We start from the raw sequence: 25,343 nt of genomic DNA, 5'->3' as shown, positions 1-25,343 counted from the left end.
ATAGATGCATAGAAAGACAGGGAGGTTAACCAGAGAGAGCTTCGGTTGGCTACCTTGCACAGGGGGAAGGAGTACTGGGATAAAAAGAGAAAGAGAGTGGAAGGGGGGAGATAGAAAGAGAGACGATCACAAACAAACCGCGTACACCATAGAGCGGTAGGGGGCGGCATTCTTAGAGCATATCGTGAAGCCCCGTAGACCGCAGGAGTCTTAGTGGCGCGAATAAGGCCTTCTGCGTGGATGTGTTTTGGAAGCACGTGTGGGGCCGCACGCTAACTGTGACAACCTGTAATTATTTAATGTACGCAGTGCGAACGGTATACGGGCGTTCTTTCAATCCCACCCGCATCGCAATGCGGCAGCAACAGCCGAGATTCAAACCCGCGACCTTGTGCTCATCGTCGGTAGGCGCCATATATTCACTCAGCCACCGCGCTTCCTGGTATAGTGTGTATATCCATTAGCGCACTCAGTGGCGTTGTCAGCCGCTTCTCGTAAAACCGCGGTTGTTTCATTCACTGGATGAGGCCCTCACAGACACCTTCCAAACAAGATAGAAGTTCACAGGATGGCAGAGGCTTGAAATGAATAAGAGTAGTCGAACAAGGAATGTAGCCGAAATACTCTTCCTTGTTCGATCACTGCTAATCACTCGCCGCACCTTGTCTTCGACTAACAACTACAAACGGTACCTCGCATGCCTCGTGCAGAGATGCATCAGATGTGCAAATAAAGTCGAATAACTCCGCCCTCAGAAGGCGTGCGGGGCAGGGCAGGCGCAACAATCTCGATCGTGGTCCACCATACTTCCCGAATTCCTGCACACCAGGCCGTTTCGACCGCATTTTCGGGATTCGCCCGAGCAACAAAGCAGAGCCCGCTAGCTATAGCCCCGCGTATACGTCACGCGATTAACATCGGGGCCAGCGCGCGACGGCGCAGAGACGGACGGAGTGGTGATATAACCGCGGATGCTCGGGAGTTGAGGCTTGGAAGAAGCAAACAGGAAATAGGAAAGAATTTCACGCCAAAGCACGAAACAAAAAATCGGTCAGGCGGGTCTACTCGACCCGCGAACGCCCAACCACGCCTGCTGTGGCTGCTCGCCCGAAACGAAGCGATGCGTGAAGGCGCACATGTGTGTGTGTGTGTGTTTGTGTGTGCAGGCGGCATGTACAGGAGTGGCGCCAACATGTGAGTGACATGGCTAGAGGATGTGTGGCCTGCGCGCACACGAGATGGAATGGAGAGACGCAGGAGAGAACCGAGAATAAGCAAATGACAGCAGGCAAAAAGGACCATATATACTTCGAGAGACACGGCAAACAGAGCGTATACGAATGGAAGAGAAAGAAGAAAATAAGTAATGCTCCCTTGCGGCTAAGCGGGCGTCTGCGTCGGTACAGTGCGCGGGGCAACTGGAACCAATAATTAGATGTGGGAAGGAAGAAGGCAGGCGGGCGCGCTTGTCTTGCCCGAATGGAAGCGGCGGAGATTTCACATCGCTCTGTGTGCGCTGTCGCCGATTCTGTGCGCCACACATCGCTCTCTTTTTTGTCGCACGAACGAACCCGTCCCTGGCAGGAGAGTGGGAAGAGAGAGAGAGAGAGAAATGTGTATTCTCGCGTCATGATTGCATAAATGCGAAACTGTTTCTGCGCTTTCATTGAAACGTACCCTCGTATATATCTTAACCGGTGTCTATTAAAGATTAGCTTTATACACTGGGGAAGTAAATTTTTGTGAGGGAGCTGCAGCGCTGATAAGGGCGTGGTAATAATTTACTAGTAATGTGGATTTACGCCTCGAAGCTGCGCGATGGGCTGTGAGTAAAATCGTATAGTGGAGGCGTCTCCGGATTATATTGTACTTCAATTTCTTCTATACTCGAGCATTTCATACAAAAAGAAGCGGGGAGCAGAGAAAAGAGAGCTTGCCCGTGCAGAGAGACAGCTGCACGGTCTCCTTTACAGACAGTAAGTGAAGTTCGCATTTATACAAATATATATAGCATATAACGTAGAAGAGTCTGGTGCTGGGCCTGTTGGTACGTAACTTGAAGAACGACAGAACCCAGCCTTCGAAGACGCGTACAGCATGAGGAGAGAAATTGCACAACCACAGACGCTGGGTGTGTGGTTGTGCAATTTCTCTCCTCTTGTGTGCGCGTCTTCGAAGGCATGGGTTTTATGGTTTTCCAAAATATAACATGCACATATATATGTGAGAAAGCGTGGCGTATACGCAATATAGGCGTCACTGACTAAAATACAGCCTTATACAAAGAGTCAGCATTGACAGTGACTATTTGGCTGTTGTACTGGAGCACACATATATCACAAGAAAACAAAGCAAACGTGTTCTATTCGTCCCATTCGCGTTTCGTTCCGGCGTGATACACCGCGGCGCCGGCGTCTGCGCGTCATAAAAGGACGCGGCGGGGCGTTCATTATTGACCCGGTGTTAATTATTCACATACCTGCCGTCCGTCGAAAGGTCATCGAACCGCACGTCCGGTCGTGCCATGTTGCGTTACCGAGCGTAAATTAAATAAAAGGAAGAGGGAACCTGCGTAGCCTTCGCTCGCTTTGCACTCGAACGTTAAACACGGGGTCCGTCGTTTATTCGACGTGCTGCGCTACACTCAACTGGCCGACATAGTTCACCTACGGGGACTTTGATGAGCTAAGCGAGGCTGGCTCTGTTTTCGCACAGCGCATCGCTGCACGACGACTTAAGAAGTGCGCCTTTCATGACGTGATTCCTTATAATTACCATTAAGAATAAGAAACGACAAAAGCAACACGAACTTACACTTCGCTTTGTCACGTAGCTCCGGTAGCCTTCGTCATCAAACGTGATACAAGGCGCTATTACAAGCGACATTAAAGCATTATAATAACCATATTAATGGCACATTACAGTTGCGATTTCCTAATCGTATGTCGGTTATTTTGTTACGTACGCCAGTTGTGATTTTTATATGGATCTTGCTTTTTGTCGCAACCGAAAAAACAATTGTTGAACTGTAAGGTGCCGCAGCCAGCGCAAGACAGGGATAATTGCGTGGAGATCGCAGGGAGAGGCCTTCGTCCTGCAGTGGACATAAATATAAACTGATGATGATGATGATAACGATGAAGGTGCCGTAATGTTTCCGTGATAGTGCAGCAGCCGTCGGACATGCAAAACGACAAGGGTATAGCGACGTGGGCTTGTTGGTAAATCTTGACTGAAGGTGGTTGAGCGCAAGGTGTGCCCGTTGTCCTCGTGTTTCCCTGCGCTCAACCACCTTTAGTACAAAACGAATCGTAAATGCACAATTATATCGGTCTGGTATGTAAAATCAATCAATCAATCAATCAGCCAACCAACCAACCAATCAGTCAAGATAGGAAATCCATAACAAGCAAATAAGCATAAGCTTAAAACTTCTGTCAGCCACCGATGCGACGAGGACAGGACGGTGTGGCCGTCATCGAAGTGGACACCCGTCACCCAACGGGACGGCCCGTGTCACCGTAACTTTTGTTTGATCTGTTTGCTTTGGAAGGAGCATGTGGCTTGTTGGGGGTTCACTATGCGCTTGGGGCGTACGCGCGGCATTGTGGGTGCAAACAGCGCGACGACCGGACGTGACTGAGGGGGTCGACGAGCCGACCGTCCCTGCGATCGCCGCTGGGCGTCTCTGTGTGCGTGAGCGGACTGCTAGCACTCCGGGCATCTGCAGTGAAGCCAGCTTTAAGTTGACACACCGAGCTGTCAATGTGTGCAGATGGTGCCGGAGCGTGGGTTGCCTCAAAGAAAGGAGTGAAAGAAGGAAAGAAAGAAAGGAAAAAAGAACTCGGCCGGCATACTGTAAGCTCTACTCTATTCACCGTTCAGGAGCGGCGGATCTCGGTAGAACGAACAGCATTGGAATAGGTTCGTTACATTAAACCTGGCCCATTTACTGTTTGAACGGCAATCAAAAATTGCAAGATTTGCATGCATTAGCAGCACTTCTTCTGGAACGCCGGGAGAGCATTCAGTCGCCGATAGTCGTGCACAGCGCGTATTTCACTTATTTCTCCTCAGGGCCCCGTAACATAGTACACATGGGGACACTCGAGTATACGATACTTTTGCTCGCTAGGTAGCTCAATCGAGTGTAAGGTAACCGAAATAACTGCTACCAACCGTATAGTCGTATGCTCTGAACACACTAATCCGTCGCTCTCTAAACAAGCTTCGCTATCACGTAGGTAGAGAGGCGCGATCGCACAATAGCTGTGTACTGATGAAGAAATTGCGGTCACTGACCAAGTCAAGGTGAAAACAACACATAGACGTTTAGGGACCCGTACGAGTTCGTTGTCTACTGCTGCACGCAACGTTCTGTGCCCACACACTGCCCCCTTCAATGCTCACGCGGAGGTTTCGCGCATGCTATTCTAAAAGCTGACCAACTAAGACGAAAACCAGCGGAAGAAACGCATACACAGGATGGAGTACACAGTAGAAATCCTGACTCATGCGCTTGGTGAGAGCGGGCTTATGTAAACGATGAAGTTCAGTTATTGGTCCAGCATCGGGTGTCGTGTACTCCTTGAATCTTGTGTGTGCGTTTATTTCGCTAGTTTTCTTTTTGGTTACCAAAAAAAAAAAAAAAAACAAAGTCACCATCCATGCGCCCCCTACAGATGGTAAGCCAGCGAAGCTGAAATGTGCGGCCGCGGTATGAGCCACGCGTGATTTCTTTCTTTCCTTCCTTCCTCCTATCTTTCTTGTCCCTGGCTCATACCCGCCTATCCAATGCGGATATGCGCCACACGTAATTTTATTATCGTTAATCGTGACGTACCTGACGAGGATGTGACGTTAGCGATGTCATGACCTATCAGTCATGCTATTCGTACCCTTCCATGCCAATTCTGGTGTATACCAAGTGAACGAGACGCGAGTTTTCGTTAAATTTTCGATAGGGTTATTTCTGCCAGAGGGTTTCTGTGTTCGGTTCGCTGTTAAAAGATCGGACAGCACTTAGGCTCGTTTTAAAAGCCGGCGCCGCGCGAGTGAGCCCTCTTGCGCCGTTCCCGAGAAAAAAAAAAAAAAAAACCCACAGTCGCTCCATTGCTTTCCCCGATCTTCGGTGCCTCCGTTGGGCGAGCTGCGAGCGCCCGCGACAACGACATCGTCCCTACCACGCGCAGCGCGGACGAACCCGTCGCGCGGTTCCCAGCAGCCATCAATCTTTTCTCCTCGCGCCGACAGAGACAGGCGATCCTCCTCTTCCTCCTCCAGCCGAGAGCGCATCCCGTTCAACGTTGCGTGAACACGTCCGTCGCCTTCTAGCTTGGTTGCGTCGCCGTCGTGTGGGTGTGGAAGTTGCGACCACGCTGGTAGTGGAGGCGACGTTCGAGCGAGCACGAGAGATTCGTCTCAAAAATGAACGAATGAACGATCCACTTCTGTAAACTGCGAGGAGAGACGGGGCATGAGGTAAGGTAGGGCGCAGACGATGTTATGCCCTTAAAAAAAAAAAAAAAAAAAAAAAAAAAAAAAAAAAAAAACAAATGGAGGATGCTTAAGCCTCGCCTTTAAAGCATTCAAAGATCCCTGGCTGCTCATCAGGCTTTTTTTCTCGTATATTCAAATTACAGTCCGACGCTATCACGTCTGTAGGTTGTGGTTAAGTCGTACTTTACGATTTTTCTGGCGAATTTTACTTTGAGAAATTCAATTTTTGTTCACTAACGCCTTGCGCCACGCGAAGGGCCTGCCCGGTCCGGGTGGTTTGGGATGATGTGGTTCGGCACGATTATTTCCGCCAACGACGCCGACGCCGGATTTTCTGCGACACGGGGCCCTTAACGCTATCGCGTTAAAAAATGCTTAAATTGTGGGTCTTACGTGCCAAAACCACGATCTGATTATATATGAGGCACGCCCTAGTGGAGGACTCTGGAATAATGTGGCCCACCTGGGGCTCTGTAACATGCACCTAAATATAAGTACACGGGTGCTTTCGCAATGCCCTTTCTTACCTCGTCTTGCCGTGCAGTTCGTACCAAGCCCAGCTATCAACCTTATTACTCGTGTCCGTTCACCGCCCCAATGCGGCTGCATTCTGATGCGGCCCTAATGCAAAACACGTCCGTGTAATTAGTAGGTGCTGTAGTTAAAGGTCCACAGAGAGGCGGAGAAATAAAAAGTTTTAAATAAAAAAGGCGCTTTCGGTGGGGTGCCTAAAATAAGTGGATTATTTTATTATTCAGAAGATATAAAAGCAAGCTGCCGTGGCTTTTTAGGTGGGCAGGGGTCCTCACTACGCCGTGGTTCACAGCACAGTGCACTTTGGGGACTAACAACGTATACCAATAAATACAATCAGCCGGTCCGATTCGAATAAGAAAATTCACCTTACAAGAAAGAAGAGAAAAAGACGACAAAATGTGCACAAGACTCCCTTCGGTCGAGGCACCAGGATCTATCATCATTTGAAACATTTGGTCGGCGCTCTCGTCTCTGTTCTGTCGTGATGTGCTTCCCGGAGTGTTTATCCAACTCTCGACTTGAGCCGGCCTCCTTGTTGTTTTGGCCTTCTGTTCCGAGATCGTGGCCGTATCCATCCACTCAGCCATGCACGAGAGAGAGAGTTGCTCCTTCTCCACGCTTCTATTTGCAAAACAAACGAACGGCGCGGTATGCGCCGTGTATCCTGACAGCCTTCCTTCTTTTTTTTTTTTTTTTTTCTCCTGCATTTCTTCTACTTAGCCAGAAACGCACCGGTTTTGCCCAAGGCTGGCTGAAAGCCTTGCCAGTCTTTTTCCGCCGTCCGTTGATGCACGCAATATACATGATGGCTGAAGGTTCTTAGCACCAGATGGTCCCTGTGGTTGTGTAAAACTCTGCGGTTGCATACAGCAAGTACCTCCAGCGCCTGACAAGTAGCAGCGTAGTCGCGTGGTGGTGAAATTGTAAATTCTCTCAGATTCTTTTGTGTCCTGGACATAATTTATCGTTTCGCCCAGTACGTAAATATGTTCGCTGCTTTCTTTAATCCCGCAATATAGTGGCGCTGAAGTGGACGCGACGGAAGGATTTGGTATCACGAAATCGTCGCCGACCGACGTCATGCGCACACATGCGACAAATTGACGCCAATCGCCGACACTTTGTTTAACAGGCCGGAGTGCTATTAAACTGGGAGCAAAGGCGTCAGGGAGGAAATGTGCATACACAGGAACGCGGCAGCAGACGACGCCACCGCGAGAAGAGCAGACGAGACACACAGGAAGCGCCCAATCGTCGTTAATGGCTCGAGGTCAAGTGACGCGCGCGCGAAGCCGCGGGGGAGCCACCCGCGTCGTCTGCAAAAAGCGTCCGTGCAGACGACTCGCTCGTCTGTTGCTGTTCCTGTAGCGCGTGTCGTCTGCTCCGAGCACGCAGTGCCGGTCTTCTTTGAATAGATAATGCCGCCGCCAAGATGGTTTTGGTGGCGCAGGACGATGGTAAATATCTTTTTTTTTTTTTTTTAACCCTCTGCGCAGACTTAAGGCGCCGCAACAGTGTCCTGTGCAATGTGCAAGGGTGGACGGGAGGGCAGCGTATGTCTCTCGTTATTTGACACACCATGGAGAGTGGCGCCAAAGCAAATAAGCCGAGCTCAAATGAGGCCGCCTATTGGCGCAAGTGTCTGCCATATGACTGCCTACATCACATGAACGCCCATTTGCCTACATACGAGCATCACTACAGAACCCTACTGCGCTGGTCGCGTTCTGTCGAAGCAAAGCAAATATACAAACACGAATCATAAGTCTGAGTAGCCGGGCCTCCGCTTATTGGCGGAAGTGGTTGAGGTCAACTGCCATCACGTGGTTACGGAGCAGCCGAGCCATTGCGCCTATCTGTGAAGTGTTCAAGAATGTCGCTTGGCAATGGTGTAGCGGCGCTTACTGTCGTTTGTAAAAGAGTAATTGTACGACAAATCGAAACGAGAGAGCGAACTACACTGCGAATGAGTAACGTTAAACGAAAACTGCGAAAACGCGGTCAGCAATAAACTGGACAAATTTGTTATCGTTTACTTAAGCAGCTGTGTTACATTATACCGTATGTACCCTCATCATTCGTTTTTTTTTTTTTTCGTGGAAATTGATGCGATGTTTGGGTGTGCAATAATTACGAGAGTTGGAGCTAAATCAAATAAAAATAAATTGGCTGCAAATAGTCGTTCTCGATCACGCCAGCAGTTGTAGTAAACTTAAACAAAATAATACTTCAAAACAGCACTTACCTTTGCAACAAGAAGACAGGTTCTATACAAGCAGAAACAGAAAATACTTTTTCTTTGCAGACACTAATATATTTAAAAATACAGTCACTAAACGGATAAAGTGACTCTGGCCCGACCTATTCAGAGTCGGTGTCAACACTGACGCCGTTAGAACAAGCAGGCGACTGTCGCTGCAGCCGTTCTCGAGGGTTCGATGACACCTTAATCGGGGATATATATATATATATATATATATATAATTTTTGTTGGCCAGTGTGGGGGGTACGAGCATTGTGCGATTAAATACGGTAGTATGCAGTTTCCTTTTCCTAATATTTTTCATTTTCATACTTCTTCGACCAACACGCTACACGTAAGATGTCTCATAGACCTCTTTTGGCCGACGCGCTAACTTTCTGGAGTGCTATGTAAACTGCACTCGCCGGGAGCCGGGATTAATAGATTATACGCCCGCTCCTACGACCAATTAGGCTGCCGAACGGCAAGCGTTCTTGCACGTCGCGAGCACTTAGGGTGCCAAACAGACATTTGGAAGCACGATCGACCATAGGAAGCCAACTTGGAGCTCACTGGCGCGAAGTTATGGGCTAACAAACAAAGTAAAAGCGAAACGGCGACGCACGTCTGGGAGCAATTGACGGTCGGCTAAATGAGCCAAGCCGTGTCCGCTCGGCGATCAAGACCAATCGGGGACCACCGGGAGCCAATCTCCGCGTCTGGAAAATCAGAAGCAACCACGACCACAACGGAGGAAAAAAAAAAGGGGGGGGGGGGTGGAACTGGGAATCGATCAGTGGCCAGCACACGCGAGAATGACGAAGACGGAGCGAGGAAGACGTCTCCAGAGCAAGAACGAACTCGAAGGCAAGGCAATCTAGTAGCAAGCCTCTCGGGGAGACTAGACCAGGATTCGGGAAGACTCCCTTGCATGAAAGGAGCGAGGAAATGGGGAAGGAGGAACGAGATAAAAGATTGGTAAATACGCGAGACTATATTCGGGACGCCTCCACTCCCCTCCTCCCGAAGATTGGAACGGCACTGGCGTGCTCGGCTAATCTAATCGCGTGCCTCGCGTGGCGCTGGCCGGTGGTCGTCCTGATTCGGCCTGGCAAGAAATGAGGAAGAAAGGGGTGAGCGTATATAGGAAAGGGGAAAAAAAGGAAAGCGGGAGCGTAGGGAGTTTTGTTGACCGGCTCCTACTCAGTCCGAGTCACGTGCTTCGCCCGAGACGTTCCTTTCTATTGGCTACTTCGCTAAGCGTTGTGCGTATTATTCGTTCCCGTTCTCGGGGCAGCAGCCAGATTAAAAGAAGGAAACGGGTCTCCAGCGGACAGTTTCCGAGCAGGCACTGCCAATTCCCCCCAATGTCAGCCTACTTCGCCTCTTACGTACTCGCTATGAAGAGCTCACATGGTATTGCTTTTATGTTTTGGTTACTTCCATTGTCATAAGAGAATGACTATACGTGTAAAGCTTTGCGAAAGAACTCTTAGAACGAGACGGAATCTCTCTCTATTGGGCCAGAAACGCCCCAATCCCCCTTGCCTTTTTCTTTCTTAAATAAAAAAATGAACACGAACACAAAACTACAATAGTGTGACATCTCCCCACCCCCTCTTTTTCTGAACAAAACAAAAGCGCTTCAATGAAATAGCTTACGCTTTCTTTTTCCTTCTTTTATCTCGGTTCAACGAGCATACATTGACTTCTTTGTTAGCTACAGTATGTGCAACTTTATTGGTCTTTGTGCAGAAGGAATTTTTCAGGAAAGTTTGGAGAACATTTTTTTTTGTCGGGTTATATATAGGTGCCTTATTTTCCCTTTAAATACCATGTACATAAATTCGCAGAAATGCCTAGGCCCTGAGGCATATATATATATATATATATATATATATATATATATATATATATATATATATTCATTTTTCTTTTTTCTCATTCAGTTTTAATGACGTTTCATCACTCTCTCAAATACCATGTACCATTAGCCTGACAGCAAACTCTGTTGACGAACTCTTTCTGTATCAAATGCAAAGGAAGTTCCACATAGTTGTAGCTACTAAAGAAGTCAACGTTGACAGGACGGAAAAAGAAGAAAGAAAGAAAGAAAGAAAGAAAAAAGAAAGAAAGAAAGGAAACATTATTCAGTGAAGCGCCTTCGTTTTGTCTGGTGAAAGAGGGTGTGTTTTTGTTCATATTCTTGATTTAAGAGGAAGCTGTAGCTCGGCCGCTTATAAGAAGTAGTTAAAATCCAGTCACCCTAAGCAACTAAGTGGGCTTTTATTTATGCTACCAATTTTTAAAGAAAATGCCTGAAATTTGAAACTCGAATATCAGGTTTACAACTCTGTATCTCAGGAATAAGAAACGACATCATCCTTCTGTAAACTGCGCCTAATAATACATAATGCATTTAAATTGGGCAAAATTTAACTACTGCACACCGTACTGAAATATACCGCCAATTTGTGAGTACAACTTTTGCAAGATCCTCGTAAGTATTTTAACCAGTTCATGTAACTTGTAAACTCACATCGGTTTGTCCGCTTTAGATGCTCAACAGATGCAGCTAATAGAATTTAGATATCCGTTTTTGATGCACAGTAAACTTCGTGCTTCATTTTTTTTTCTTTCCTTCCAGTTTTCGAGAATTTTCGTGAGAACTCACAGGCCCTAAATCAAAATTCTGCCATACATAGCCAGTATAATTTTATATATCTCTCTCTCAAATGCAACGAATTTCATTCAAATCTATCCATCGGTTGTCTCGTAAAAGCATGTCTGCGTTTTACATGCGTTTCAATAGGGAAATGGGCGCTGCCGCCGAACTAATGTTTTCCCGATAAGAGGTAGAACAATTATATTACGTAATATGCACAAAAGAGAGAATGTTCAGAGGAGCAGGTGAAATTCGTCATATATATACTAATAGTCAGGTACGTATGTATATAGCATACCTGGACTACTCAGTTCTGCAAAGTTGGGGCATAACCGGTCTTTAAACGGAACCACGACAGACGGCGCTGGCACGATTGCTCTTGTTGCGTATTCCTCTCTCTTTTGGTGTTTTGTTTCATCTTGGTGACACTGGTTTCGGAAACAGCGAGTCTATTCTGCCATTGTACCTGCTCCAGCTTTAGCAGTACACTGCGTGGTACTGTGCCGTGACGTACTAGACTTCCACTAGCACCCTGCAGCTATGCGGCAGCGACGACTATGCGTCTCGCCTTTTCTTTTTGTCTCTCTTATCCATTTTCTTGTTTGTGTCGTCATCCCGAGTGCCCGCCCTGATGGAACTCCGGGTTCACAAACCACGCGGCGCAGAGCCACGGCCTATAGCGCTCTGATATATATATATATATATATATATATATATATATATATATATATATATATATATATAGCGAGCGGCGTCAATGGGCGTGGGATCCTGCCTTCTCTGCGTTCGTCAGCGAGCCCTGACATCCCGTTGTCGCGCTGCCGCTATATTGCAGAGGCCCCACGAAGGCGCGGTGCATGTCGCGGCGCATCGAGGTGTACAGGGGAGCGCCAGTGTACACACCGCACAAATGTATGAAAAATAAAAAAAAAGCCGGAATAAGCATAAATGAAACGTGCGCGTAATGAACGCTCATATTCGTGCGTGTGGGTCACGTTATGCGTATGAGTTACGAAAGTCGGACGGATACTCACTGTCCGTCTTTTGGAGAGGCTATTACAGGAGCTCGAAAAAAAAAAAAAAGAATACGCACGTGAAAGCAGAGTGCATTTACAGTACATTTACAGTAAATGTACAAAAGTACATTTACAGGGATGACCCCGTGGCCTATGAAAGGGCGGGGGCAAGCAGCGACTCCGACTCGCAATGTTCGTGGCGAAAAAGAGGGAAAGAAAGAATAACGCTACTGTAGTATGACTCAAGTTTTTTGACGCGAAGTCACGATTATGTCGTGCTTTTCTGTCAGATATATGATCGAGAAACACCGCAGAATTTGAACTTGCATGGCAGCTGGCTTTATGCTGGAGCGAGTATTGGAGTAGCACTTATGTTGTTTTTGCGTAGCAAAAACAACAAAATGGATTTGCAGAATCCCCGGAATGTTCAGTGTGTGGTGTTATAGAGACGATAGACCATGTGCTCGTGGTGTGCCCTGAGTATGCGCCCGAAAGACTCACACTGGCAGCCACCTTGAGGCATTTATATAATAGACCAATGTCGGAGGACCTCTTGCTAGGCGCAGGGCCACAGAGTTGGCAGACAATTGAGGCAATGCGTGCTTTTTCACGTTTCTTAGGCGACACGGGCCTGGACTCACGCTTGTGATAATCATTTATGCAATGTGTCCTTTCACCTCGTTCCTCCCATTATCACCCCCCCATTATGACCCTCTTTCTTCCCCTCTTTCCCTTCCCTTACGTACAGTAACAGGCCAGATGCTCCGTATTCCGGCCGACCTCTCTACATTTTCCAATCATTAAACTACTTCTTGCCGTAGCACATTGGCTCGGATCGACGCAGTGGCGAAGGCGGCGTGACCTACACACATATAGCATACAACGCCGACCTGCCTGCCTGCCTGCCTGGAAAAAGAGGCAGATAGGACGACGTACGTTTCGCACATTGGCATAGACAGAGAAAACTACTCTGAATACAGAATAATAGTATTGTGCACGTAATACTATTTTCACTGTCCGTACTTGGCGAGAAAGTCACGACGTGTTGCTCGAGCACCTTGTAGCTCTGTGGCATATTTAGCCCGCACAGGTTAAAAGGAGACGGCGGAGCAGTCGCTGGTATGCCATGTGCAAGGTTAGATCCGCCAGTATGTAGCACCATTCTCGTCACCTTGTATAAAAATAAAGCTGAACACCGTTTTATGAAAGATGGTGTAGTATATTGTATACATTACCACCTGCGTTTTTATTCCAACAGTATTGGAACATTTGTCGGTTACCATTTCCTTGTTCTAGCTCGAAATTCGCAATAGAATTACATATTTTGTGCTGTCTCGTTCTAACCTAAATGACGGTCGTTTCTTTTTCTTTCTTTCTTCCTTTCTTTTTTCTCCAGGCAAGTAAATATATCAAGTGTTAAACATGAGCGATTCAGACCCCAAAAAAGCGATCTTGCGAAATTGAAGCGATAACAATGCAACGGCAAGTGAAGAAACCAATTTCGAAGTTAGGCTAAGAACGCGCGTCATTGTACTGCACTGAACCATACTACACAATACGGCGACGTAACTGCGTATACTCCCGTCCCACTGAATGTGTGCACTGCGGGGACGGTCAACAGGGTGGACTTCATCTGAAGAACGGCGCGAAAAAAAAAAAAAAAGAAAAAAAGAAAAAACACAAAACACGGACAGGAAAGAAGACGACAGGACGCGCGCTGTCCTGCGCCCGTCCTGTCGTCTTCTTTCCTGTCCGTGCTCTTCCCCCCCCCCCCCCCCTTTTTTTTTTTCTGTCTTTTCTTCTTCTTTTTTTTTCTCCCGTTCTTAAGATGGAGCTTAACCAACTTGCCCACATGTCTGTTCTCCTAAACAGGGTGGATGTTGTGTAATAGGGTTAAAGTGCAGGCACAATAGACGGAAAGGATGCAAGAGGAAATAATGGACAATGGAGGGCAGTGAGCACAATAAACGCCAGGGCCCTGACGAAGACAAGGCAATTGTCGCAACGCCGGCTTCAACGACATTCCTTGTCCGACCACGGTTCACAATAAACGTACAGTTAAACGCGATCGAGGCGGGGGGGAGCCAGCAACGACTGCCCACGCGGAGATAGGATCCGGGGAATTCCCGGATGAATGCACGTGCGCTGGCTGCACACCTGTGAAGCGATCAATCGCACGACGATCCCGAAAGAGCCTCACGGGATCGATCGATGTCCCGTCGGATCTCTGCGGTGGAGGCTACGAAGGTCGGGCACAGGCAGGCGCCCTTTTGTAACTGTCCTCCTAACCACCTAAACGCACTCTCCTCACAGACAAAAACTCACGAACACTTATGTTCCGTTGAACTTATAGGTGTTTACTAAGAAGAGGATGCGAATAGGCGCCCGAAGTTTGACCGGGTGTCGATGCACATTGCGAGAATTCGACGTAATCAATAGCTTACTGCATGGGAGAGACACAGAGAGGTGCCTATAGGCATTGTGCAGAGCACAAGGAAGAAGGATGTTTCAGAATACATTCCAATATATCCATGAGATAAGCACACGTACGTTTCAATTCTGGAATGAAGCGTACGTGTTACGCGTTGCCTTCGGTTTCGAAGGATTTTGAATTCATTAATTTTGATGTGTTTACACATTAAAATTAATCAAGACAGTTTCGCTTGATTAATGTAAATGTGGCGATATAGTCTGTTTACGTATAACCGTATGAGCAATATGTATTGTTGTCCTCGCCGTTAATGCGATATTAAAAATATATATTTATATATTCTCTGTCACATCTTCAGCTGCTGGCCAACAATGGTGGAGTTATGCGGGCTGCGGGCCCGTCAAATCGCCGTCTGTTTATCGTGCAAATAGATGGAAACAAATTTATTAATTAGTTGATTGACTGAAATATACAGCGATTTCGGTTACTCATACCTTGGACAGTCTCGTTGGTTGTTCTTACGGGTCACGAATACCTTTACATGGCAGACACAAACATCATCTGCATCGACACAATATTATGCAAATAAGCATTAACCCGTTGGTTTGATATGCCTAGCCTGCCGGACTACTTCGTCCCAAGCGTGATCGAAAGCAGCTCCGTTGTGTGTGCGTGTGTATCTTTCGCAACACCGCGCACACTTTTTGCGACTGCGGCGGTAATGGCATGCACTCTCGCCGTTCGCGTGCTGCGCAGTTTCCAAGGCAATGCGAAAAACGTGCGGCAACGACCCTAGAGCGAGAGAGGGGGGGTGAGGAGAAAAAGGAAATTTCCATGCGCCGGCGTCTGCTGCGTACCCAGCCGTGCCGTGCGCGTGGCTCATTTCCGATTGGTTTCCCCGCCTGCGCGGAAGTGCACTTCCGCTTCATCGCGCAAGACGGCGTTTTTCGCCCTCCCACGTCACGTGCCTCTTCGTAATGCGCCGTTCTCGTCCATGGCGAGTCGCGCCTGTCACGTGGGCTCCGAGGACAACGCAATATGATGATGATTATTTCTATTGGCATTCCCTCCGAAACGGTGACAAATAGAGTCACCTACCAGCTTGCGCTAACCAGTTAGGTCGCCGAAAGCGCCGTGCATGTCCTCGCCGAACTGGAGCAGCTTATCGCCTGCTCTTTACACAATCTAAAGTCCTTTCTTGGCACCTGCGCTGCTCTTACAGGAGAAACCCACACACAAGCATCTTCGTTGCACGTTTTTTGTGAACTTTCAACTGGATTCGGGACTCCATCCATGCTCTGGAAGGTGGATGATACTTTTGAATTACCTTTTTTTGGGGGCTTTGTTGATAGCCATGAGGATGCTGAACTTGCCTTTATCGTTGTGCATCCTTCTTCTATGTTGTCATCGTGCATCATCCAACCTTTACGTCCTCTCCCCCCCCCCCCCCCCCCCTACCCCTGTGCAGAATAGCAGGCTAGATCACGCTAGCTCAGGGCAACCTCTCTGCCCTCCTTCAAATAAATTATCTCTCTCTCACTATATATATATATATATAATATATATATTGTGACGCAGCAGTTATCACGACGTTAATTACGCGTTGGATATGCGACGAGCCGACCACACCCAAAGCACAGCTCACACTACAGAGAAAGCACCACAAGCGATAATGAAGAACCCCAGTCAACCCCACGTGATGACGGTCATGTACAGATGTCAATGAATAGCTTAATAAATGTTCACAATATATATATATATATATATATATATATATATATATACATGCATAACATAACAGTCCAGCATATTGCCTATCTCGCCTCGATTTTTACTCTCTTCATTGGAACATCTACCTTTATATTGTGTACGTTTACCTATGTCTGTAGCGACTCCAGAGCTATCAATCTATTCACAGATTGCTTTTCTTCAGCAATACTCTAAACGTCTTATCTCGGCTGCCGACCAGTTAATCCTTCCCTTTTCTTTGAATCCCAGCGCTTCTGGAAGGCGGACGGGTTTTGCTGGGCGAATATCTTGGCATTCCATTTATACGATGTGGTCAGTCGTTTCCCGACTGTCGCTGCACATGCTTCATCCTGTTTCGAATGTTGAAACTTTGCTGTGGGAACCTTCAGCTCGAACCGCCACCACTCGTGTCAAAACTTTCCTTTTTGCGCTGCCAGTTTATGTTTCCAACCAACTAACTCAAACCTGCCTCCTGCTCCACTTAGAGTTGTGTAAAAAGTATGTATATATATATATATATATATATATATATATATATATATATATATATTCTATCATTTAGGCCTTTCTGTAAGGTAACAGTGTCCTTTCTTTTATCTTGCATTCTTGTTAATTCTCCAGTGATCCACATAGAAATTTCTTACTCTTACTTTACGAGATAACTTGCGTGTATCGTGCTTCACTTTGTGAAGGTTCCGCTGCGACCCGTGGTGGCGGATGGGGTAAGCTACTGACCGAAGTTTATGGCAGAACTGTTTTTATTTAATTCCAAACGGAGGCCGTCAGGGTAGTCTTCCTGGAAGACTCTGTAGACTAACATACGTGAACAGAAGGTAGTCTACCTCCTAAGGACGGGTACCACCCAATGTCGTGTAGCGGTGACCTGAGAATATCCGGCGTATTCTGCATGACATGGCAGAACTGTGCATGGGGCGGATTTGACTTCCTGCACAAAAGCGACCCAAAACTGCGACAGCACGGCGAGATCAATGAAGTCACAATGACGTCGTCGGCTTCCCGGTTTGGATCCTCATTGAGTGTTAGGGTGGGAAAAGAAAGACTGAAGTTCGGCCTCCGCTTTGATGGCTGATAATATCATTCGTAACCGTAACACCAATCTAATTATACTTCATAATCATTCGTATTACGACCCGGGATATCAATTTCATCGCTAATAATCAGTCTTCTTTTGCCTAAGAAATGCATCTTAGCGCTTTTGAAGGTACGCTCTGCCAGTTTAAACTCAGATGCAATGTTGATACGTGGTGTTGTAAACGTTCAGGGCTCCTTTCATACCGACTTCTTTGCTGGGCGCGTCTGTCGTGTCTTCTTCGTGTGTATGTGTACTTATTTGCGCTATATCTGAAAGTAACTATGACAGATTTAATATAGTATACTAACTCTGTGGGTACGAGGGTGCTATTCTGGACATGGTCAAATTCCGCCATATTGTCAAATTTGGTAATGGCGGTATTTTGAGCCGATCAGAGAGGCCGTAGCAGCCCTCTGGTCCTCTCTGATAGGTTCAAAATGCCGCCATAACAGGGAATTCAACAATATGGCGGAATTTGACTATAGAATAGCACCCCGGGTTCATCTTGAAAAAATTAGGGCAAAAAAAGAAAAGGGACAATAAAAATTATGCAAATGAGCTAGCGTCTCCTATGGCTCACAATTCCTTTTTCCTCTTCTTATTTCTTTCGACGTGTCTTTCAAAAAAATAATCTTGTTTAGAAACTGGTAATAACCACAGTTTGCCGGAGACCGCATGCGCAGAGCGAATTTATAATCGCGCTAGAGCACCGCCGTTTTTGTTCCTTGGCGTCACCGCGACGGCTGGCGGCACCTGTGCTTTGCCCCGCGAGTCGAGAGCAGCGCTTTTAGTCCGCGAGTACGCCGCCAGCTGGCGCCAAAGCCGCGACCGGCACCGCGTTGCCGCTTGCGGTGGTCGCGCCACGGCGCCACCCTTTCGGCCCCTCCTGGAACGCGCAGGCGCGCCTTTTGCGTCACTGCATCATCGGCTTAAATTAGATGGCGAGGGCAAGGCGAAGGCAGACAGCGTTCCGAAAACACGTGACCGAAGCAACATTGCTTCCAAGTGTGCGTGGAGCTCGGGAGCGTTGCTCTGGTTCCTGTCCCAATGTTCGTCTTCCTTCTGTTATCGTTTTCTCCCCCGTTGTCACTGCACTACCCACGACGGTACAGAGCTGCACTGGGAGTAGAATCACATAAGCGAGAACAGCTCAAATCATGGGACGCGATGAGAAGGGCGTTGCCATTGCGTTTGGATGAGCGCATAGGCGCTCTATCGGCCAACGATCGGCCGGCGTGTGCGCAGCAGCGTTAGGAGAAAAAGTGTTTAAAAGAAATGGCGTCCTAGTACGAACGAATGGTGTACGGCCCGAGCGCGAAGTTCGAGCTTTCCATTTAAAGAACTGTGTTACGCAATGCGCTCACCATTGCGTGAAATTGCGGATGTTTGCGGGCCTGTGATGGACGAGCGCGGAGAATCGGGCGTGTGCGAATATCAAAATTTTCGAATACGAGTCGATCGAACACGAATAATTAGCGATAAATTTTGAATGACATGCACACGCATGTCATTTTAATTAATTTAGCAAGTTGGAACATTGCAATTACGCTGTCAACGGTAAAAAAATAGGCTAGTAAACTTGGGAAATGGAGTAATCTGTTGTAGCCAACTCGTGCCATTATTATACAGCATCAAATGCCCGTAAACTCAGAGGCATTTAACTCTGTGCCAGCAGTCACTCGTCACATTTTCTGTCAAGCAATAAGCTCAGGTATACGAAATAAGGAAGGCAAAAGCTGCGCTCGCACCTATAATCAAAACAAAGTGGTGCTGTACTGTTTTCTGATAGTTGCTGCAATAACTGCAAGAACTTTGTATTTTCTTCTTCCTGTGTTTTGTGCCACATACAAGCAGGACTTTTGCACCACAGCTTGTGCTGCAAGCCACTCCTGTTGTTTTCCTTCAGTGTAAAACACCTGACCGACTCTATGTTGTCGATGTGCTGCATTTGCAAGAATATACCGCAGCCACCAATATAATTAATGCGAGTTATACTAGATTATACACAGGAAGAAGGGAGAGGGCGTCATAGATTGCGTGAAAAAGAAGTTATAAATGCAAGTGAACATGTGTAATGCATCCGCACTCGTTTTGAATAGCGCCTTTTTAAATACCGCGACGTTCGCATGCATCGCAGAACGCCCATCGCCTGCGCGATCTGTATCACAATTCCCGGGATTCGCTCTTGCGGCAGCGGATCGGCCATCGCTATGATCCTGAAATGCTGTAACAGGGCATGCGATACGCTGCACGGACACGCGTAGCTGGCATATTTGCATAGTCAGGCAGCGTGGTTCGAAATTTCTTTGCGCTCTAAGCGCACCCTCGCTGTCCGCAAACACGTGCTCCTTGCCACCGAAAGGCTGGCTTTTCCGCAACACTTGGACGTCCAGTGGCTGAGCACGCTTTACAGGCAACATTTCGCGAACAGCACGAAATTGTCCACAAGTTCTGCACAAAATCAGACACGTGTTCGTAGATTAGATAGAAAAAGACGCTAAGAACCGGTTTTCTCACGCACAGCCAGCAATGTATTCGTATGAAGTCATACGGGCGACACAGAAGTTTTCCGCAAACGCACATTCGCACTAACCAAAATGTCGCCAGAGCGACGCAGACGGAGGAGCACAGCATACGGAGTAGGCTCGGAAGGAAATCGGAAAAGAACCTCTCGTTTGATGGGCTCCGAGCCCCGTTTGCAGGTCAAGACAGCGGTGTCGCTTCACACATTGAAAACGAGCACAGTTCTCGACTGACGTATGGTAATTGTAACACGCAATGAGAATAAGTACACTATACACGCGGTAGTAATAAAACGTCAATGGCGGCTGCGATCCAACGACGTGGAGCGCAGCGACATGCTGCCGGAGACCCTGACGGAGTACTGCTCGGGCAGCCGGTCGTCGGCCGCCGACGGCCGCGGTCGGCGGTGCGCGCGCTCCTTGTTTGGGCCCTTGGGCAGAGGGACGAGCGAGTCCAGCATGGAGCGGCGGCGCTCGTCGGCGGTGGCCACGCTGACCCGGCGCGACGGGTACGCGGACACCGAGATGGTGGGCGCCGCGCCGCTGGGCGCTCCGTCGGCGCGGCCCGAGCTGGACACGGCGACGGGGAGGTACTCGGTGGCCACGGCCGCCAGCGCCATGCAGATGGCCACCACGCACACCGCGATGTCGCGCCGGTGCTGGGGCGCCAACCGGAACAGCACCTGACGGGTAGGCCAAGAGTCTTTCGGTGTCACACAGCCAAACGAGACGGTTCGCGGGAACTTGAATGGAGGCTTCGAGTGATGAACAGTTGTCGAACAAGGAATGTCTCAGCAGGAGCCGACGTTTCGACGAGGGTACTGACGTGGGCTCCTGCGACATTCCTTGTTCTACAAATGTTCCAAGACGACACCATCACAGTACTCAATATGCGAAACGTAGTTGCACGCCGTTACAATGAAGGCCCTTACTAGGAAATTGCATGAATAATGAACTATTCCAAATGGCCTTGCCAGCTTTCTATCTTTATACGTGTCTTGTGAAGTTACTACAACATCGCGAAAATCACCATACGTACAAGGCATTCTCATTCAGCAAAATTATTCAAAACCATCAAAAATGATTGTCAAAGTAAGCGAAGAGCTTTCTGAATCCGCTCGATTATATATGTGAAAGTCGTCGGCGCAATGTTTCGTCCCGTTGCCGTTCTTCCCGTTGACGCCGAGCCTTGCGTCGCTATCCCAACTTAATTTTCTGCCAGTCATCGCTGCAGCACACTGCAGGACACCAGTTTCGCCGACCCACAAGGTTAAACCTCTGGCGTGACGTCCGCACCTTTCCTACCAATCAGAATGGTCTGGAGAAACCTGCGCCTTTCCCTCTATCCCGGTGACGTATTTCTGTTCGCTGGCTCCGCCTCCGTGGCTCATGCTAAGGCGCATGCAAGAGGTCAAAAGAGAAGAGAGAGAAGGCCCAACCTCTCCAAGCGATCCGGAGAGCCGGCCGAGTGCAAATCCCCAGCAGAGGCCGGTGCAGCGGGCGGTCACCGGGTACTGGCGGACGGTGACCACGAAGGCCAGCACGATGACCAAGTTTCCGAGCATGCGCAGCGCGACGATGAGAGCCACGCTCAGGTCCTGCAGCTGGTGCCCATGCGTGGCCGCCAGCGCGACGGCAAGCGCGCTGAAGGCCAGCCCCGCCACCACGTTGGAGCGCCGGGCGCCGAAGCGCACGCAGCACGCGTACGCCGCACCGTACATGGGCACCATGCACACAATGCCCGCGGCAGCGAACGCGCTCTTCACGGGAAGGATGTCGTTCAGGTTCACCTGCACCGATGCAAGCAAAGGCCCCGCATCACGCGTCTTCTCTTTCAAAAAGCTGCCTAGGAAACTGACTATAGCAGGGAGCGTTAAGTCAGCAAGCCTTCGCGAGCCAATCAACTTCCTCTCCCCCAATACTATCTCTCAAGAAGCCGACCCACATCGTGACCCTGCAATACTATGGCCCCTAACCCTGCGCTCGGCGCGGACTCGACCGTGCTTGGTTCCCGATTGGCTTTAATCAAAGCGCACTTGTTCGGCTGCTTTGCGAACAGATCTGTAACGTTTTCGCCGGTATGTGCTCGTGCAACTTCGGTCGTTTGCATGCTGCAACGTCCGGAACGTTGTCTTCTCGGATGAGCGTGCTAAACGATCGAGCTGTCTCACGTCGACCTTTGTCGGTTTCACCGTTCGGTATACTTTCTCGACACCATAGTGTGGCTGCATGCACCTGATTGAAGGCGAAGCTGGTGGCTGCCCAGATGTACGAGAGCAGCACCAGGCTGCCCCGCACGTCCGGCGCGAAGATGGCGAGCGGGCTGTGCTCGAAGAGCAGCAGCGGCAGCTCGGAGTCGCGCCGCTGCATCTCGCGCGTGAACCAGGCGCGGCACTCGTCGAGCGGGGCGCCATTGATGCGCGCGGCGCGCAGGGCCACAGCCTCGGCCTCGCGCGCGTTCCACGACCGGACGAGCCACACGGGCGACTCGTTGCCCACGCTGCAGTAGGCGAGCGCCAGCGCCGACGTGGGCGCCATCAGCGCCAGGTGGAGGGACTCCCAGCCCAGCCGCAGACCCGATAGCGCCAGCATCGACAGCGGCGCAGCCACCGACGCCACGGCGATGGCCACGAAGCAGTAGCGGTCACGGCGCGCGGGGGTCGTCACCTGCGTCGCGAAAAAGGCTTCGTTGAATCTACGTTCTGCTTTCGAGTAAATACGACAAATGACTGCGAGACTATACGTGCGTACAGGCTCATCAAGCACATACAAAGAACGAATAGTGCGCGCAATTAAGATGGATGCGGGAAAACCCATAGCGGGGCAAGAGCTGCAGCACATGGGCGGGAAAAAGCCGCCTGTTGTTATTGGTGCAACTTCAGTGAGAGGCTGCCAGTCTGTGGCTTCCGTGCACATGACAGTGACAGGCAGCCCCGGCCACATACTCGCACTGATCCCTCCTCCTCTTGTCAAGCTTAAGCCAAATACATGGTAGTACTTTCCATCATTCCCACAATAGCAGAACTGCCGCGCCTCCTATAGACGCCATAGCGCCAGAGGCCCCTCTAGTAATTTTTGTAGGAAACTCTATGGTGCTGGCATAGCGTTTCTTACAGCGGCTGTGTGAAGACCTTGGAGACCTATAGCAGCACCCGTGCTCACCTCGTAGAGCAGGGCGTACAGGACGAGAAAGAGCGCGTTGCTGGCGGCCGACACGACGATGCGCAGCGCGACGAACAGCAGGTACGAGTTGGCCAGGCTGGTGGCGAAGCCGGCCGCCACGAGCGCGGCCAGCGAGACGTGCATGACGAGGCGGCGGCCCACGCGGTCCGCCGCGACGCCGACCAGCGGCAGGAACACCGCGCAGGCGGCCATGTACACGAGCACGGCCAGCTCTACGAGCCAGCGCCTGTCGCACACCAGGCGCCACTCGCTGACGATGTTGTTGCCGTAGCGCTCGGTGTCGAAGTCCCACGCGTCGCAGGGCACCACGCGGGCGCGCGAGCCGGCGTCCGGGGGCTCGAACCGCGTGCACTGGCTGCGGCTGCCGTCCGGCTCGAGAGGGATGGCCGTGCTGCGCCACTCGGCGGCGCTCAGGTTGGCGAAGGCCTCGGGCGGCCGGCACCAGTGGTCCATGACGCGCGTCGTCACCCGGAAGCTGATTAAGTGCAGCAGGAAGGCGGTGCCGGCCAGCGCCGAGGCTACCATGACCATCGCCTGACGAGGAGGAACGTGTGCTACAACTGGGGTCGCGGTTGGCACACATACTTGGGCGGCGAACATCGGCGCTTAAATTGTCAACAGCACGAAAGGAGACGTCGGACACGAACGCTGACTAGAAGCCATAATGCCTATTCGTAGTGACATATATATGGTTAGGACATTCGTCACACTTGTTAGGATGGCGGAAAAGAAGAACGAGGACAAGTTGAGCATCAGGCACACGTTCTTGTTTTACATCAGGCCACAACGGGGGAAATGCGGCTCGGCGACAGTCGCAACATGATAGCAAGCAAAACGTAAGCAGAGTCCTGTGGCTCACTAACATTGTCTTCGTACCCCTGAACCCTTCTCGGCGTGCTTCGTGTTCCAGCAGTTAAGGAACGAAATGTGAACGAGTGCCTCACAGTTCGTCGACAGCGGTGCGGAGACGGGTCGGCGAGACGGGGAAGGGCGAGACGAGCCGAGCTGCGCGTAGCGCACGTCACGAGTCGCCTCGGGAGTCGGTGCACACGCCGCAGCCACGACCTGGCAACGGTATCTGGGCCAGACGCCAGCGAGGCTACCTCCGGTTGGTCCGAGCAGCGAAGTTTCTTCAAAGCAGCGGGTGGATCAGGACAGACTGGCTGCAGGTACCACAGCCAGTGACCGAGCCCGCTGTCTGCGCAGGTGTTCTTCCGGGCGGCGCCACCTGCCCTCGGCTCGCCCTTCTCGGGCACTCGGTCGTCGCGAGACAGCGAAATTTACACTTCGATCTTCAGCCACAATACGCTTAGAGTAGTACATACCCTCTAGTGTATACGTATGCCACTTGACCGCGTGCATGTAACCTTTAATTCACAACGAAGAAACACTGCTATAGACGGCGCTCGCGTTCGTCGTCTCCTCTCGTGCCGTTCAAAAGCGCCGTTTCTTCTCCCAAGTAATCTGTAGAGCGCTTAGTAGTAACGCAAGAGAGGCGTGGTTCAAGGTGACGGGCATTTTCTTGTGGTTTCCGCTGTTAGAAAAAAAACAACAACAACAACAACAACAACATGTATTTCTAACCGCCGCCAGCAACGCAAATATATCGATTTGTTTGTGTTGACCTTCCTTCCAAACAGCGCCACGCGCTCCCAAGGAGCAGCAACGGTTTTCGTTAAGCCCAACAGTCGCCTGGTTTTATCCCCATCGTACATACACGTAGAGCAAGCTACCATTGAGGTGGCACTATTTCTCTAAGTTGTGCATTTTGATGTGACGCATACGGCGACTATGGGAGAGATGCTCACCTGAAAGCGTCCTTCGCCCATCGGAATGACGTCCTCGGTCGGCTGGTCGTCGGGCGGTACGGCCGGGCGACGTTGCAAGTGCGTTGCCGTCGCGGCCGCCGGCAAGAACGGCCGGCGGCTGCCGACGGACGCCGCTGCTAGCGGACGGGAGTACGTGTCTCGGTCCATGGTCGAACTTCTTCTGGTCATGGCTGCCAGCGACAGCGCGGGGGCTCGAGCGCGGATGGAACGTGATTCTTCTATACTTCGACCGCTCGCGATGATGATCCTTGGCACATATACCCACAACGGGGGAGTCGGCCAAGAAGCGGCTGGTAGATCAATAAGGGGCGAGAAGTAGTAATGACACAATGAGAATAGTAAAGCTAGATACCGTTGCTAATAATTTTATATCGGTATTTACTTAAGCATAGAGGAATATAAGAAATATAAGAAGAGCCAATCCGGCAGCCGAACGGGACTAAGGCAGAGGAAGAGTCAGAAGAACGTGTTGTTATTAACCATGCATCGAACATGTGTCGGCGTATGTGTCGCCTCGCACCGATGTCATCACTTATTTTCCCACTTAGGCCTAATACATCACATGCATCATCATCAT

General features: G+C 49.7%; 1 protein-coding gene across 2 annotated transcripts; it reads right to left on the bottom strand.

Annotated features, from left to right (window-relative positions):
• Nucleotides 1–19,025: 19,025 nt before the first annotated feature.
• Nucleotides 19,026–25,104, bottom strand: LOC119452986 (solute carrier family 22 member 7). Of its 2 annotated transcripts, XM_037714952.2 has the most exons (5): nt 24,746–25,104; nt 22,917–23,471; nt 21,990–22,421; nt 21,194–21,544; nt 19,026–20,437 (listed from the first exon to the last, which is right to left on the bottom strand). In XM_037714952.2, exons 1-5 carry the CDS (start codon nt 24,932–24,934, stop codon nt 20,051–20,053), a joined length of 1,914 nt encoding a protein of 637 aa, XP_037570880.2. In that variant the 5' UTR covers nt 24,935–25,104; the 3' UTR covers nt 19,026–20,050. The 2 variants fall into 2 exon arrangements, with proteins under 2 accessions (XP_037570880.2, XP_049523417.1); XM_049667460.1 differs by lacking the exon at nt 21,194–21,544.
• Nucleotides 25,105–25,343: the final 239 nt, after the last annotated feature.

Source organism: Dermacentor silvarum, chromosome 5 (assembly GCF_013339745.2).
Source record: "Dermacentor silvarum isolate Dsil-2018 chromosome 5, BIME_Dsil_1.4, whole genome shotgun sequence".
NCBI lineage: Eukaryota > Metazoa > Arthropoda > Arachnida > Ixodida > Ixodidae > Dermacentor > Dermacentor silvarum.
This window is presented reverse-complemented; position numbering and strand designations above follow the sequence as displayed.

What these genes read in the sequence shown, in the direction of transcription:
- LOC119452986 (XM_037714952.2), bottom strand. Translation starts at nt 24,934, where the DNA reads ATGACCAGAAGAAGTTCGACCATGGACCGAGACACGTACTCCCGTCCG. An exon ending in TGTACGCCCTGCTCTACGAG is followed by an intron (nt 22,422 to 22,916) that starts GTGAGCACGGGT and finishes TTCGCGACGCAG; the next exon opens with GTGACGACCCCCGCGCGCCG. An exon ending in TCTCCGGATCGCTTGGAGAG is followed by an intron (nt 20,438 to 21,193) that starts GTTGGGCCTTCT and finishes CCTACCCGTCAG; the next exon opens with GTGCTGTTCCGGTTGGCGCC.